We start from the raw sequence: 17,110 nt of genomic DNA, 5'->3' as shown, positions 1-17,110 counted from the left end.
CATGCTAAATAAAAGAAGCCAGACAACAAAAAAACCCACATATTATATGATTTCATTTATATGGAATGTCTAGAATAGGCACACCTAAAGAGATAGAAAGTAGATTAGTTGTTGCTTAGGGTTGGGATAGGTAGTGATAGTCAAAGGGTGTAGGTTTTTCTTCAGGTGATGAATATCTTCTAAAATTGACTACGGTGATGGTTGCACAGATCTGTGAATATACTGAAAACTACTGAATTGTATGCTTTAAATGGGTGAATTGCATGGTATGTGAATTGTATTTCAATAAAGCCTTCAAAAATGTATGCACATTTGAAAGAAAGACAACATAAACTGCATAGACATGAATACTGAGAAAGAAATGACTTAAAATCACAGTTCACCAAACAGACACTTTCAAACCCAAACAATTTTTTTTTTTTTTTTTTTGTGGTACGTAGGCCTCTCACTGTTGTGGCCTCTCCCACTGCGGAGCATAGGCTCCGAGGCCATGGCTCACGGGCCCAGCCGCTCTGCAGCATGTGGGATCTTCCCGGACCGGGGCACGAACCCGTGTTCCCTGCATCGGCAGGCGGACTCTCAACCACTGCGCCGCTAGGGAAGCCCCATAACCCAAACAATTTTATTAACCAGATATACTCTGGTTCCTGAACATAAAGGTGTCTGCCAAACCCTTTCTAGTATCGTTGGCACGGCAGTACTTCCTCGACAATCACAAACTCTATTCAATATTTTGATGGTCCAATAAATGATTCCTTTACAGAACTTTAGATAAAAACCGATGATTCATTTTCTGAGGCTGGAATTGAATAGGGAGACCAGAGTGCGTGCAGAGGAGTAACTGATCTAAATACTCGATCCTTCTTGGTAGTGCTCAGAAATTGCCCCAAATTTGATGCGAGCAGAAATCACCCATTTCCTACAAAAATGGATTATTTGAGACAGGATGAATGGGGGGAGAATTTAGGGCAGGAGAGGTTGACGATGATTTCCTTCCTCTTAACTAGCACCTAGAATGCCCCAGCAAGCAAGCAAGATAAAAGAGTCTAAAAAAAAAGATAAAAGAGTCTGATATACTTAGCATTTTATAAGTGTTGAAATCCTCCTTTTTTTTTTTTAACAACCAAAAGGTGGTTAGGAGATGTTTTCCAGCGTGAAATGAAACATTTTGAACTGTTCATTCCACAAATCTTTTAGCTATCAGATAATTATTAATTGCTCTCTATTACTTTAAAAACTGCGATGTAAAACCCATCAACACAGCAGGAGATTCCCCGCCTTACAGCCCTGAGAGAGGTTACCGGTAATCTCAGCTAAGGGCAGGAAGGAAATTGGAGGTTCTCTTTCCAATGTCATGAGGACGGTCAATGAAGTGGTCAAGACCAGGCACCCTGGAGACCACATGCCTGGGTGTCAGCTCCAGCTTCACTCACTCGCAGGCTATGTGACTTTGGGCAAATTAGTGAACCTCTTTGTGTGTCTTAGTTTCACATTTGAAAATGAATAAAATAATACCTACTTGTTGGGTTATTTTGAGCATTAAATGAGTTCATATTTGCAAAGCACTCAGAGCAGCTCCAAGCACATACTAACAGTTTGTTAAATAAAGGAAATGTTAACTCAGAAATAAGACCTAAAAGAAACCCACTTTTAATTATATTTGCATTTTTGGAGGGGTACAATTGATAGCAATTGGAACTTATTTCATAAGCTTACTTCTTGACTTGCATTCTTACACTGTGTGAGTGTATGTTACTGAATTAGCAATAGTATTATCCGCTCCTGTGACCGTGCTATTTACTCTAAGCAGATGGAATAGATATTCACACAGTCTTTTGAGGATAAAGATTCCGTGGGATACCTTGTGGTCTAATATTACTGTTCACCCTTCTCTATTGAGTTTTAATTTATCTTTAAGCTGAAGATGTCTGATATGAAAGACAGAAAACAGGGATGAATGCTGATGATGGGACTAGATGGATGCAATGCAAAGAACACAGGCATGACAGAAAACCAATTCTCAGGGCACTCTGATGCCCAGCTCTGACCATGGTGACAGCCTCCAAAGACATTAAAGAATGAGACTTTGTCACCTATCAGATATGAATGAAAATATCTTGACAGTGAGGGTTCAAGACTATATATATGTAAAATTAGCCCCAAAGAGTTGTAGATAAGGTGAGTCTCAAGTGATGTAGATAAGGTGAGTTTTAAAGGTTTAGAGATTAGAATTTGTCTACTAGTTATAAAAATGAGTTCCTTTAAAATACACATATCTTGTTTAATAGTTAACATGAGTATATGTGTCCGTTTACCCACAAATAATGAATCCTGAAAATGAAAAAAGGCCTTAAGTTGCATATTCATTATTACTGACCTATTGACCTCAGAACTGGGCAGTCCACTGAAATGGAATATCTAGTAATAACGAAGATTTAAGAGTGCCTCCAAATAATTAAATAAAAAATTATGAGATTTGCAAATGTTTCATAATCTAAGAAAAACGATCATAACACCTCTTCTACTCTTCTACACAAATCATGCGATGATGAAACACATGAATTATTAATGAAAATGTGATACATATGTAAAACCATCTTTGGGGAAAACACACACTTAATGCTACATCTTTTTTTGCATCTTACCTCTCCTCCTTGACTGATTATTTAAATCATAAATACCTTTCCACGTCTTATATATGGTGTTTAAAATTAACATAATGATTGTTACTACCTAATTATCATGTTAGTACATTGTAAATTGCTGTACTATGTCTTTAATAGTATATGTTTAGACATAGCTAGCTAGGTTTGCTATCATAAATAACAGTTTAAAAAAAAAAAACATAGTGCAGGTAAGCTCTTTGTTTCTGTTGAATCATTTCCTTGGGAGAAACTTCATTGAGCGAGGTTACAGGGCCAAAAGGTAGGGACATTTAATGGTCCTTGCAGTAAAGAATGCTTTTTCCAATAAGCAAGTAACAATTTATTATTAATGCTATATGTTATTATTTTAAAAATTTGCTAAGTTAGTGAAATAATTTTTCAAATTAATTTGCATGTATCAAGTTACTATCAAGAATAATCATATTTTAGACCTTTATAATTTGGATTTTCTCTCATGTGATTACATTTATTCATAGACTTAATTATTAAATGTGTATGTTATTATTCATTTAAAAGATTTCATCAGGTCTATGGATAATGACCCTTTGTCTGTCATATGTGATGCAAATATGACTTTTAGCCACTTGTTTTATTTTAGACTTGTAAGATTTCATGTTCAGATTTTTGGTAATTAAATGTGTAAAGTATAGTATGGCAGAATGAGATTAAAGGATAATGGAGATTTTTGCAACCAGAAATATTTTATCCATATTCTCTCGTAGAAAAAGGAAATGCTGTGTTTTGGGCTGTAGTATTTAATTTCATATACTGTATATGTTTCCTCGTTAAATCTGTGGTGTTACATTTCCAGAGTGAGAATCCAAAGTGATCTGAAAATATGTACAGTACAGTGCTTGGAATTTAAGTGGACATAATTTTAAATTTTCACCACAAACTGTTTTGATACTCTCCTTAATGGGAGCAAAGCAACAAAGATAAGCTAAACTCTCAAAATAAAGCACACATGGATGCGGAAGAACAAATTCGAAGGTAGAGTTATGGTCTCGGACCAGACTGACTTTCCTTTTCCCTGCACCTGGGTACCCTCACCAATCCAAACATCTGCATCAGAAATAATTTTCAAGCATATTTTCTGTTTAGGTTCTCTTTACCAAATGGTATGAAACAAAATCAAGACACAGCCACATTAAATTATGTACCACGTTTAAAAATCATGCATTCTGTGGATTGTAAAACTAAAATGCAGAGAATTTATACAACAATTTACTGAACAACTCTGAGTGAGTGGCTTACTCTGAGCTGGGTACAGCCCTAGGTATTACGGATACAGGGTGAACAAGGGATTATGATCAGAGCCCTCAGGAGCTTCCAACTGGCCTTTAACTGGTTACTTCAAACCTTGTTTCACTGTAGTGACTCTGAGACTTTCCACAAAAATCTGAAACACATTCAGTTAGCCAAATGCTCTTGAGAGGCATAGGTTGGAAAGAATTCTAGGAAACCAGAATGAGGAAAATAGATACATATTAAATAAAGTTCAGTCCTCAGAATAGAAATGTATGATTTCATGTCCCATGAAGATCATAGGAATGACATTTTTCATGCAGGAAACAGGTGTCAGATACGGGATTAATGAACTAAGGTTTCAATACATAGAGCATCGCCAGGATGTATCCCTCTAGTCTTTGAAGAAGGACCAGCCCGGGTAGGGCAGGGACAGGCAAAGAGCAGTTGTAGTAACAACAGCACCGTTAGCAACACAGAGCTATTGAGTGCTTCGTGCCAAGCACTGCAGAATATTTTGCCTACATCCCCTTCCTTTGCCAGATGAAGGGAATCTTCTCTCTGGCTCCAGCATTTTGTCTGTGCATTCACCCCTGCCAGTGTTTGATCAATGGATTCTTCCTGTTGTGTTTACCCACTTCAGACGTTGGAAGTGTTCATTCGTCATTTATTCATTCACTAAATATTTAGTGCCATCACTCTGCTAGTGACTGGGACCACGGAAATGAACAGGGGAAAAAAGGACACTATACCAGCCTTCAATGAGCTTTCTTTCTGGAAAGTAGACAGACCAGAGACTCAATGACTCTAAAACAGTGTGCACATGGCAGGCCATCTGGTAGAGCCTGGGGGTGCATGAGATGTACAGGTCTACGAAATGCTCTCAGTGACACATGCACAGTTATTTAGTATAACATGTGTGTCATAAATGATAAAATACATAACTATAATATACAGTTGACATTGTATTATACTATATATTATATATTATGTTAGATATATTGTATCTTATATATATCCAAAATCATTATATTTAGGTGAGTTAACAATCCAAATGTCAATCAATAGGGGACCATTAAAATAAACAGTGAAACACTGATGCGCTGATATGGAAACAGCTCCAAAATATATAATAAGGAAAAAAAAGGAAAGTCTCAGAAGAATGCATATCGTATGCTGTTTTTTGTGAGGTGCAGATAAGAATACAGAGTCACATTTTCTTATATTTGCCTAAAGCCACTTTGGAGTCATACGCATGACACTAAACAAACAAACAAGACAAAACGGGGTGGGTTGCCCGATGCGGAGGAGAGGTGGGGGCCCCAGGCAAATGGGGACACAAGGGAAGGAGGGAGGATTTTCACCGTACACATTTTTATGTTTCTGAATTAAGTGAATGTATTGTCTATTTAAAAAAACTAAATTAACATATCCTGGAACTTTTGGAGGAAAGATATCTACTTGTGGACCGTGGCCGGTGGATGAAGAGTCGGTGGGGGAGGACCCATTCCCAGCAGAGTGCTGCAGGCCGGGCTGCAGGCTCGCCTGCCAACAGGTCACACTCTGCATGGGTGGCAGCTGGGCTCCTGTCCGGGAGGGTCAGGAGACCAGGGTGGGAATCAGGCAGGGGCAGGTCATGAGGGCCTCAGCTGACAAGGTGCAAATTCGGATTTCGTCTCCAAGGTGACGGGAATCACCGAAGGGTGATCAGAAGGAAAGTGAGTAATCACATGTGCACTTTCGCATCATGTCTCCAGGAGCAAAGTGCAGGCGTGACACTGGGCGGGGCAGAGTTGGGGCGGGGAGACTGATACTCAGATCACTGGCCATGCTTCAGGTGAGGTGGAGATCCCGCAGCCTTGATCCCGGCTACTGCCTTTGAAGATGTTGGCATCATCCCCTCCTAAATGAAACGTGCCCCTCCCCTCAAACTGTCCACAGCCTTTCCTGGGATTCCACTTGATCTTCAACTTGGTGTTGCTCACAATTGGCAGGAGGCCTCGGGGAGAGCTGAGTGGGGTGCGGATGCTCTCAGAGCCTGTGTGGGACCCTATCCCTTCTTTCTGAGCTCTGCTGTTTTTCTCTGTTTGTTTCCATCAAGCTTGTACACATTTCCTGCTGAATGCTTATGACTGGGATTTCGTTTCTTCCAGTTCCAAGCCCTGCTGTTAGGCGGGACAATCATACAGGTGGTGTCCACCATCAGAGGTGTATCCGCGGGTAAGTCACTCAAACACTTCCCTCTCAACTTGCCAGAGAACTGCTGCCCTGAAACCCCTCTCCGCCATCCTGGGCGCCCTTGCCGGCCCCTCCCTGTGTCCTTCTAGATATTCCTGGGCCTTCAGCAATTATAGGGGTAACCCCTGGGGCAGCAGGGCCTCTGGGACCCTGCCTCATCTCAAAGCCTGTTTGCTTCGTTGTTGCCCATGCAGGGGCTGTTAAATCTTGCAACTGTTACTTTTTCCACTAATAAGACATCTCAGCACATGCTAAGCATCTCAGCACACGCTGAGATACAGGAAGTATTCCCATATCATCAGATTTTTAAAAATCACAGTTCTAATCATTGTAGACATATTCGTATGAAATAAGTGGAAAATAAAAGAAAATTATATGCAATCAACCACAACAATAATACATAATTTGATCGCTGTGAAACAAAGTCAGGATATATTTCATTTTAACATAAAAAGAAAAAATATTGAAAATCCTGTCTGGCAGGTATATTATACAAGAAAAGTCAGAGATCAGCAACTTATATTTTTACTGCTGGAAGGCTGAACAAGATAATGAGGACTCTGTATGCAGGTGGACAGCTCTGAACGTTCACTAAACAAATGTGCTGAGGAATTAATTTATAAGTGACAAGTACTTATAGGTGGCAACATACACTTCATTTTGTACTTTTCTCTAAAGTAGGTTTTTCATGTTAGTTCAGCTTCTTATCATATAAATACTTTCACCTTGCTGTTCATTTGAATTGGAGTTACTATGGAGAAATGACTTTCTGATTCTACAGCATTCTACTGCATTCTAAAAACTTGGAAATCATGCCATCATGCCACAAAATGGGTTTTCTATGCATTTCTATGCATTTTTTTAAAGGAGGGGAATCTGTTCACACATGAAGGATTCTAGAAAAATGTTTCAGTGTTACAAAATTTAATAAGAACTTTTAGAACCTAGGACAATTTCACCTCAAAATAGACTGAAACATTTTAAAAGAAAATTTGCCTCCATGTCTTTTTTTTTAATTCAGAGGTTTAAACATATACAGTTTGCCACAATTTCATATGTAACTGCCAGGAGAGTAAAGAAAGACCAGAGAATAGGGAAAGATTGATAAACATATATTGACAAGTGACAGCATATAGAAACCAAGAATAATCAGATTCCCTGTTACATTTCTGAAAGAAAATTCCTTAGCATTGTGGTCCAACTTCTTTGAATTTAGGGTAGAATTTGTCTTTCATTGAACTAGAACACTAAAAGATCTTTGAAGTATTTTATTCTAGTCTTTAGTCTTTCTAGAAAATTATAATTCAAATATGCTCTAAAACACTATTTTAAACCTTGACATATGCAGGTTAAAGAACAATAGTTAATAAATTATGTAAAGGCGGGTAAGACTGCTACATTGATGGCTCCAAATGAGCCATGTCTCCTGATACTCTCACCTTTCTAGAGGCCCCTCCCACAATGATACTGGGCTTGGTCACATGACTTTCTGTAGCCAATGGGACAACAGTAGACATTACTCTCAAGTAGAGGCTTGATAAATGCTTGCATGTTGGGCTTCTCTTTTTGGAACCCAGCAGCCTGGCTGCAAGAAAGTCTGTCAAGTTTTCTTCAAAAAGAGAAGCCATGTGGAGGAGAATGTGGGTCAACAGCCAGCACCAGACATATAAGTGAGGACTTCTAGAATATTCTAACCACAGCAGAGCTCCTGGTGGAAGGTTCACGTGAGTGACCTGGCTAGTACCATGTGAAACAGAGCAATCCAACTGAGCCCTGCCCAAATTCCTGAGCCACAGAACTCTAAGCAACACACTGATACTGTTTTAAGTAATTACAGTTTGGAGCAGTTTGTTACACAGCAGTAGATAACAGATACAGTAAGTGTTAGCAGGGACTCCTAAAGTTCTTTCTGGAAATAATTCCAAGGTACATTCTTCATGGACATACACCTCTCGTACTTCTGTCATCTATTTATTTATTATTGAGCCTGTCTTTCTCATTCTGACTCTAACTCTAACCAGCTGGATAGAAGAACTGAGATGGTTGGTTCATGTGAAAAGTGTTGTGAGAACGGCTTTATTGCATATTGACTCAAACAAAATGCCAAGTCCTTGTCGGATCTCAAAGAAACAGCATTCTTGAAGATGGTATATATCTTAAATTAATTCCACTCCACAGCGTGATCAAACTGTGGCTGGGACAGTCTGGTGGAAAGAAAATGTCTTTAAGGAATTCCTAGCACATAAGCCTTCTGTGGTCCAATCAGACCACTGCCTCTCTGTTTCTCTATATGGAATTGTATCCTCACAACCAATTTCAGGCACTAAAATGTACAGGACTCTCTGGAGGAATTTGTTTTCTTAAGAAATAATTATTTGAAATATGAGGTTTATTAGATTGAGAAAGACATCGGGTGTATTTTCATCCTTCTTTCTTTGGAACTAACATGACTTAATAAAAGAATGCATTAGAAGTAGTTGCAGCAGTAGAAGTATATTAGGAGAAGAGCCCACAGTAGTGAATGGGCAATGTACCACTTCTGGGGGATGGTGGTACTATTCCACTGCATTGTGGGGATTGTATCTCAAGTTAGAAACTACAGCAACTAACTGGTTCTAAAAACAAAGTGTCTGGATACCAAGAGGAAAAAGATGTCACCTGCCATTAAGCATAACTACCGTTAGCATCATCGCTGCTATTTCCATTGTTTAAAGGATGTTCTCTGTGTGCTTATCTACGGCATTATCTACCGGTGGGGGTGTATGGACAGAAAGTTTAGATATAAAATGCCATTAAAGAGAGTCCTGATCGGACAAACGTGATACTTACAGAGAGTAGTATTTGGACGGCACTGTGGATGACCTCCAGGTACTGGAAGTCGACGATGCAGCCAGTGACGGAAACATACGTGTAATCGTCCATCATGCCGTGGGCTGACGGGGGCAGCACTCTTCGGACACAGCCAGGCCCGTGTTCCCGCCACCACGACCGGTGTACAGAGATGTTGAATGTCATTAGATCTGTATCCTAGGATATAAGGAGACAAGAGAGCAAAAGGAGACAATCATATCACATCACATCTTTGATTTTCACTTTAGGAAGAATTCAGGATGAATGAAATTGTTAAAATGGTTTAAATTTCTAGTAAAAAGTGACAAAAGACAAAGTTAACATTGGCGACATGTATATCATATGGCTAAATGAAACAGCTCATTTTTCACATCGGTTATAGTTATTCAATGTGGTGATATAATTCTTTGAATAATAACATTTCAAGGTTAGCACACATCAAAATTCCAGAGATGACATGTTTATTTAAAAGTTCCTATGTTTATTTAAAAATTATATTGTCCACATTGAAATTTTCTTCTGTATTTTCTTGTTGCTCCATTGCCATTGGCATCACCATCATATGCTAACATTTATTGAGAGTTTTTTTTTTTTTTTTTTTTGGGGTACGCGGCCCTCTCACTGTTGTGGCCTCTCCCATTGCGGAGCACAGGCTCTGAATGCGCAGGCTCAGCGGCCACGGCTCATGGGCCCAGCCGCTCCGCGGCATGTGGGATCTTCCCGGACCGGGGCACGAACCCGCGTCCCCTGCACCGGCAGGCGGACTCTCAACCACTGTGCCACCAGGGAAGCCCTATTGAGAGATTTTTTGCCTGATAGACATTGTTCTGAGCACTTGTCACACGCTATGTGTTCTTGCACGTACTATCATCATCCTAACTTACAGTAGGCTGAATAATGGTCTCCCCAAAATACATTTATGTCCTACTCCCTGGAACCTGTGGATTTTACCTTATATGGCAAGAAAAGGACTTTGCAGCTGTGATTGCATTAAGGGTCATGAGATGGGGGTATTATCCTGGATTATCTGATGGGCCCTAAAGACAATCACATGTCTCCTTATAAGAGGGAGGCAGAGGGAGAGTAGACAGACACAAGGAGGAATAGAAGGACAGTGTGACCACAGAGGCAGAGCTTGGAGTGATGTGGCCACAAGTCCAGGAATGTTGGCTGCCACCAAAAGCTGGAAGAGACAAGAAAGGATTCTCCCTAAAACTCCAGAAGGAGTGCGGCCCTGCCAACATCTTGATTTCAGCCCAGTGAAACTGAGTTTCAGACTTCGGCCCGAAGTCTGAAAATAAGCTATGAGAATATAAATTTCTGTTGTTTAAGACACCAGGTTTGTAGTATTTGTTGTATAACGATCATAAAACAACAACAACAACAACAAAACAAAACTAAAACAGGTGAGGAAAGAAAGGCAAAATAAATTGCCCAACTTCGTTAATAAATAAATTAAATGAACTGCCTATGTAGTGGTAGATCCAGACTTGACCCTATGCAATCTGTACTTTTAGCTGTGACGTGATGTTATCCCTTTACCAACTATGTTCCCCTGCCCAACCCCTTACAATTCCTCATACCCTGAAGGGAGCTAGATCCCTCCTCCCAAGTTGTTTCCAAAAAATGCCACTACAGCTGAGCAAAAGAACAAAGAAGGCAATCCTTGACTTTTACATATCAAAATAGGCTTTCAGAGCTCTAAAGAGAAACACCAGTGCAGGTGTTTAATTCTCAAGAGATGCCCCGTAGTATTTGCAGTGTCAGCCATGAAGAACTAAGGCTATAACATTTTTGTCATAAACAATAGTTTGAAAAGAATAGATGAAGAACCAGACTCTTGACTCCCAGATAAGCTAAAGATTACAGCTGCCCGTGTGGAGCAGGAAGGAGGAGGTGTGATGATGGAGAGATGGCAAGGGCGCCTGTGGACTGTAGGCCGTGGACCGGGGACAGTGGATCGGCAGGGGAGCCGAGGACGCAGGAGCAGGTCCATTTCCCAGCCCCCACTCCACGCGAGTGTGTTGTCACTGGTGCCAGGGGGACCTGTTGAGTGGACACCACACGTGGCTTTTGCTCAGCCGCCCAGGGGCCGCCCACCGATGGTGCAGCACAAATAACGCACATCTGTGCCTCCCAGTGTCCCTCGGAGGACAAGTCCCCATCTCAGTGGCATAGGACACTCCTAAGTATCAGAAATTGGGAACTCTGAAAACTTAGGGGAAGCCGGTGTGAAATGTAAGTTCTTGAACTTCGAGGTGTCTGGGACTGAATAAAACCAGCGTGGGAGCCCCTCACCTGCTGTTACTCCCTGCTGTATGTGGTACCCACACTGCAAGGTAAGAAACATTTCCAGTTTAGGCTGGTAGGCAGTTATTTCACAGTTTTAGCTTCTCCTCAACTCAAGTAATTCAAGCACCATTATAAATATGCCTCTGATTAGATCAATAATAAAACATTTTCTATCTTTTTTGTTTGTTTTTCTTGGTTATGGTTTGCTGCACATATCATTCAGTTACCTTCACAGTTACAGAATTTTATGGATAATAAAACATTTTACATCATCTTTTTTTTTTTTTGGTTGTTGGTTGGCTACATGTATCCTTTGCAGTTACCCTCTAGAGGGAAAATATTATAGAAAAATATAATTGCTTTCGCCAGTGAATTCAGTTTCATACAAAGCAATTTACCTACAGGCAAACTGCATGCTGCTCCCTTTCCCGGCCAGCAGATTTAATCTCTTATAGTTAGTCTTGGTCACTACAGAAAAACGATTATTTCCAATTTTAATAGAATTCATTAGGTTCAGGATAAACTAGTAGGACCTCAAAATCCACAGCAATTTCTATTCTTTACGCATTCTTACCTAGTGGCCTTTTCTGTTGCAGGACTGTAAGTTCCTTTCAGTATGACTTGGACTGAAATTTATATTATCCAAATAAAAGAAAAGTGAATTTATGAACTAATGACACATATTTGTTACCCTCACAGAACTCTCTCAGTGCAGTTCTCACTTGATTCGTTGGCACTGTAACATATTTATAAACTGTTCTATTCTTTGCAATGACTGCATTAAAATTCGAATGAGAAAATCAATAGCATCAAATTATACTTAAAGTTTAGACCTCTTAAATTTGGTATAAAATTTTATCACAAGTTTGTGTCTGATTTCTATCTCCTTCAGTAGTTAGATTTCAAACATTAAAAAACACCTTAACACATAATAAACTCAATTTCCTATGTCAGGCACGTCAAAGGAAATGCAACTCAGAAAACTACGATCTTTTAATAAAGAAAAAGTAAATAAATAAATGCAGAAGTTCATTTATTTTGTTGACATTTTGGCTATCATATCAAAGCGTGTAGTTTTCAAAGACACGGGTTAGTGCTAAACCATAGGTCAACAAAGTAACCTTCAAAATAACTGAGTCTCTCAAATGTCATTTCTTTCCCATTTCTTGGAATTAGAACATTATCTGAGAATTTAAGCACACCATGGTTAAGAAAATTGACAACTGATGTCTTTGCCATTGTCCTTAGAATTTAAGAGATATGGATAACGGTATTTGTATTTATGCAAGTGTATGTGATTACCAAGGGACAGTTTGTAAAACAAGGAGGAAGAAAGCAAGGAGAGAGAGAAGAAACATGAAGGGTTTGGGAGGTGTGAGGACAGCCTGGAGAGACAGAGCATGTCCAGGCCAACAGGAGAAAGAATTTCAGGGAAGTTGGTAATGCCAGAGGCAAAAACTCCTCCTAAAATAAAACAAACAAACAACAAAAAAAACAGCACTGAATTTGCTGAGTGGTGGGCAATGGGGACCTTACAAAATGCAACGCCGGCAGACTGCTGGGAGTGAAAAACTACATTTCAAGGAACTGAGGGGATTGAGAAGAGAGGATTCGGTGTTTTTCATGAAGTTGGGAGTCCAGGTAGTAAGAACATGGGGTGGACAAGAGTCAATCCGTGCGTCTACTCACACTCGCAAAGTTATGACTTAAAATTATTCCAGAACACTGCTTTTCCCTGAATATCTACTCAACTAAATACTGTTTAAAAGCCCTTTCATCTCATTAGTGTGAATCTCAAACTTGTTCCCATTTTCTTCAAGTACTTGAGTAAAAAAAAAAAAAAAAGAATTTCCAGAATTCTTTGAAATGCTCATTAACTGTGTACGTGGATATGCCTGCCCACATTTTATTCCTAGTAAGTGTAGCTACAGTATTGGAATCGGCTCACACCCTGAAAAATTCAATACCCACTTTCTATTACAGTAGACCACTATATAACTTTTCATTAATCAAAGAACTAGTCTTTCTCTTATTCTTCTTTGTTCTTTTAATCATCTGCTTTTTTGGGCATGTATCTAATTTAATTTTAGCTAATCCTCTTTATTTCTAGAAATGGACTCCCAACTACTAATAATCATTTTTTTCCTTTTTCCTTAGTTGTGGCTGGAAGGGTCATTGAATCCAATTTTGTATGGCTATCTACTCTGTCTTTTCACTGTCTTTTGTCATAAGCCAGCCCATCTGCAAGTGAAAATGTGACTTTGAAGAGATGTCCACAAGTATGTAAGAAAATAGATTTTGCTCAATTTTAGAGTTACCTTTGGGTTTACATTTATATAATTAAATTCATGTCAGTTGAAATTTCTTTTGAAATACTGTTTATCTCAGAATAGGAATTAGAAAAATTAAAACAAATGTCTTACATTTCTAATAATTTTCTTTTCACTGAAGCACCAAACATTTCAGAGAGTACTGTAGATCTATATCATAAAGGACAAACACAGTGCTTGGTAGCGAGGTTTACGTGTTTGGAGCCCATTATACAAAGACTTAGCATCAGTTTAATTACTGATATATCAACAATTATATGTTATTTTCCTATATTAAAAGCAGCTCTTAGGGATAAGCTTAAAAGGTTTTCAAGCTTCCATTTGAAAGTGTCAGTTACTGTTGCTTTCTTTCTTTTTTTTTTTTTTTTTAATAAATTTACTTATTTATCTACTTTTGGCTGTTTTGGGTCTTCGTTGCTGTGCGCGGTCTTTCTCTAGTTGCGGTGAGCGGGGGCTACTCTTCATTGCAGTGTGAGGGCTTCTCATTGTCGTGGCTTCTCTTGTTGCGGAGCACAGGCTCTAGGCGTGCAGGCTTCAGTAGTTGTGGCACGTGGGCTCAGTGGTTGTGGCTTGCGGGCTCTAGAGCTCAGGCTCAGTAGTTGTGGCACACGGGCTTCGTTGCTCCGCAGCACGTGGGATCTTCCTGGGCCAGGGCTCGAACCCGTGTCCCATGCATTGGCAGGCGGATGCTTAACCACTGTGCCGCCAGGGAAGCCCCCTACTGTTGCTTTCTTAGAGAATTCTTCCTGCAAGCCATAGCACATCATAATTATTTAGGCCCATGCCACTGGTGTTGAATATAAAGAACAGTCTGCAGAGTGAGGAGCAGCCATTGATCATTTTGATTTTGTTTATCCTTACAACTAGGTATTGATAGGGCTTTTTTTTTTTTTTTCTTTTTTTTTGGTACGCGGGCCTCTCACCCCTGTGGCCTCTCCCGTTGCGGAGCACAGGCTCCGGACGCACAGGTTCAGCGGCCATGGCTCCCGGGCCCAGCCGATCCGCGGCATGTGGGATCTTCCCGGACCGGGGCACGAACCCGTGTCCCCTGCATGGGCAGGCGGACTCTCAACCACTGCGCCACCAGGGAAGCCCGCTACTGGATTTTTTGAGGCACAAACTCAATTAAGAATTGAGAAAACCTAAAAAAACCCCAGAAGGTCACTGAACATCCATTATTGCTAGTGGGAGTGTGAATTTGTGCAGCCACTTTGAAAAAAGTTTTGTATATCCACTGTCGCTAGATAAATGTATGCCTTATGACCTAGTGGTCCCACTCTTGAGTAGGAATGTATTATCAAATGCATTTCTTAAGAAAGGTAAGTATGGAGAGAATCAGCCATCTTTCTCATGTGTTTATTAAAATAACTGAGACACTGTGCAAAACAAGGAGGAAAAGAACCATGGTGAAAGGCTGAATTTCTTTCCAAAACCATTGGATGCTGTGGAAGGATCCAAACGAACACACCCCCACCCCCCCCTCACCCCCAGTTTTCCAATAATGACTTAAAAGAAATCACTAGTCCCATTAGAGGAAATGATATAAATGAAGCCCACCTCCTGCAGGGCCACCTTGAAGGGGGTAGGGGAAATACAGCGAGAAATTTACAAAAGTCTGCAATTTGCAGGAAGACTTTTGTTTTTCTTTTAAATGTCAACCTCCCCTTCTCTTATCCGTGTTTACTTTGTAGTTGTCCATTCATTAGCCATGTCTTGTTTTATGCTGATTTGCTTTTTTAAAAAAATCCATATGTGTGCAGTTTTTTTTAATCCATATGCACGGCACTTTTCTAGAAGGACATACTTAGTAGTGGCTTCCTCTGGGGGAGAGGCATTGAAGGTTTGGGGTAGGAGATTTACTTTTTGTTCTAAGTCTTTTGTATTGTTTGAATTTATTACTGTGTATATATACAGTAGTGCCTTTTTTTTTTTTTTTTTTTTTCGGTACACGGGCCTCTCACTGTCGTGGCCTCTCCCGTTGAGGAGCACAGGCTCCGGACGCGCAGGCTCAGCGGCCATGCCTCACGGGCCCAGCCGCTCCGCGGCATGTGGGATCTTCCCGGACCGGGGCACGAACCCGTGTCCCCTGCATCGGCAGGCAGACTCTCAACCACTGCGCCACCAGGAAAGCCCAGTAGTGTCTTTTTAATTAAAATGTTTTTTACGTGTAAATTACACTTAAAAAAACATGTTACAAGTTTTATTTTTTGAATTTTTTTTATAAAGCAGGTTTTTATTAGCTATCTATTTTATACATATTAGTGCATATAGGTCAATCCCAATCTCCTAATTCATCCCCACTTTTGATGTGCATCAGGTCCATAGGGCAGAACCAGGTATGTCCCTGCAAAGACAGCCTTTCAAAGCTGAGCATTTGTGCATAGAATGCAACAACATTTCAATGCAATGGAAAAAAACCATTTCATGCCAGTGATGCCTCAAATATTATTTGTGAAAGTATAATGTACATTCCCAGATACTGACATTTATGGTATGTAATTGCTGCACCTGACGACACTAAGATTTGCCTACAGATGATTTTCTAACAATAAGTGTACATGTTGCTGTAATCGATGAATTTTAAACACCTGTAGTTTACTTAGCTAATTACCAAGCCCACTCAACACATCTGGCTTCTCTGTCTTTGTGTTAATCAATAACTATTTGATTACAATGTTATGCCTTTTATGCTAATTGGGATTTTGAGACCATAAAATGGTGCTACCTTTGTGTTTCATGCCTGTACTAATGTGTTATATTTATAGTTTGTTGTATTCAGAATTCATGCCGCATGTGCATGTATGCACACACTTTACTTCATTTGCACAACAGAAGTGTTTCTATTCAATCTGTTTTTTGCCAAGTTTACTGTCTGAAAAGAAAATCCTTGCTTATTTTAAAATTTTGGTTGGAAAATTCCTTGTTTGAGAAAAATAGATGTTTGTTTTAATCTGGTAGGATTTTTTTTTTTTAAAAAAAGGAAAAGTCATATGATCCTTTTAGTTGTTCCCTTTTTGAAAGGTAGCCGGATAAATAGAATAATACTGGTATTTTTGATCTGTGTATGTAGCTGCTGGTGTGGTTCAAAACCCTCTGCAAAAGAACACTGTTTTTTCTCAGTTGCTTCCTTTGCTCAAATAATCGTGAAGGCTGGAAAGAGGTCTGATTAATTGCAAACTTGGATGTGGTAAAAACCTCTCTGGCAGGTTCTTATCTCTCACCGCCAATCTCAAGTTTCAGAGTAACCATCTTGGAAGGCTTGCAGGAGGGAGCCTCTTGGGATCTGGAAATTCCAGAGACAAGGACTCAAATGCAGAGTTGGATTTCTATTGTAGCAGCTCGGTGTGTGCACACGTGTTCAGGGGGATGGGGGGCTATTCACTTTGCTGTGGGGCAGGCGCTGAACTGAGAATAAAAGCCCACATCTGCCCACGATATTCGTTTTGAGAGTACTGTCTCTCTTCATGTCTCCACAGATCCCCTAATATG

At 39.9% G+C, this 17,110-nt stretch overlaps 1 protein-coding gene across 1 annotated transcript in view; it reads right to left on the bottom strand.

Annotated features, from left to right (window-relative positions):
* Positions 1-17,110, bottom strand: part of NKAIN3 (sodium/potassium transporting ATPase interacting 3) — a 254,940-nt gene that overhangs the window by 122,614 nt on the left and 115,216 nt on the right. The window contains exon 4 of the mRNA XM_073794768.1: positions 8,979-9,176. Coding sequence (XP_073650869.1) covers positions 8,979-9,176 — 198 coding nt within the window. The remainder of the gene's footprint in view (positions 1-8,978; positions 9,177-17,110) is intronic.

This window comes from Tursiops truncatus, chromosome 17 (assembly GCF_011762595.2).
Source record: "Tursiops truncatus isolate mTurTru1 chromosome 17, mTurTru1.mat.Y, whole genome shotgun sequence".
NCBI lineage: Eukaryota > Metazoa > Chordata > Mammalia > Artiodactyla > Delphinidae > Tursiops > Tursiops truncatus.
Note: the sequence above shows the minus strand (reverse complement) of the source record. Positions and strands in the feature narration are given on the sequence as shown.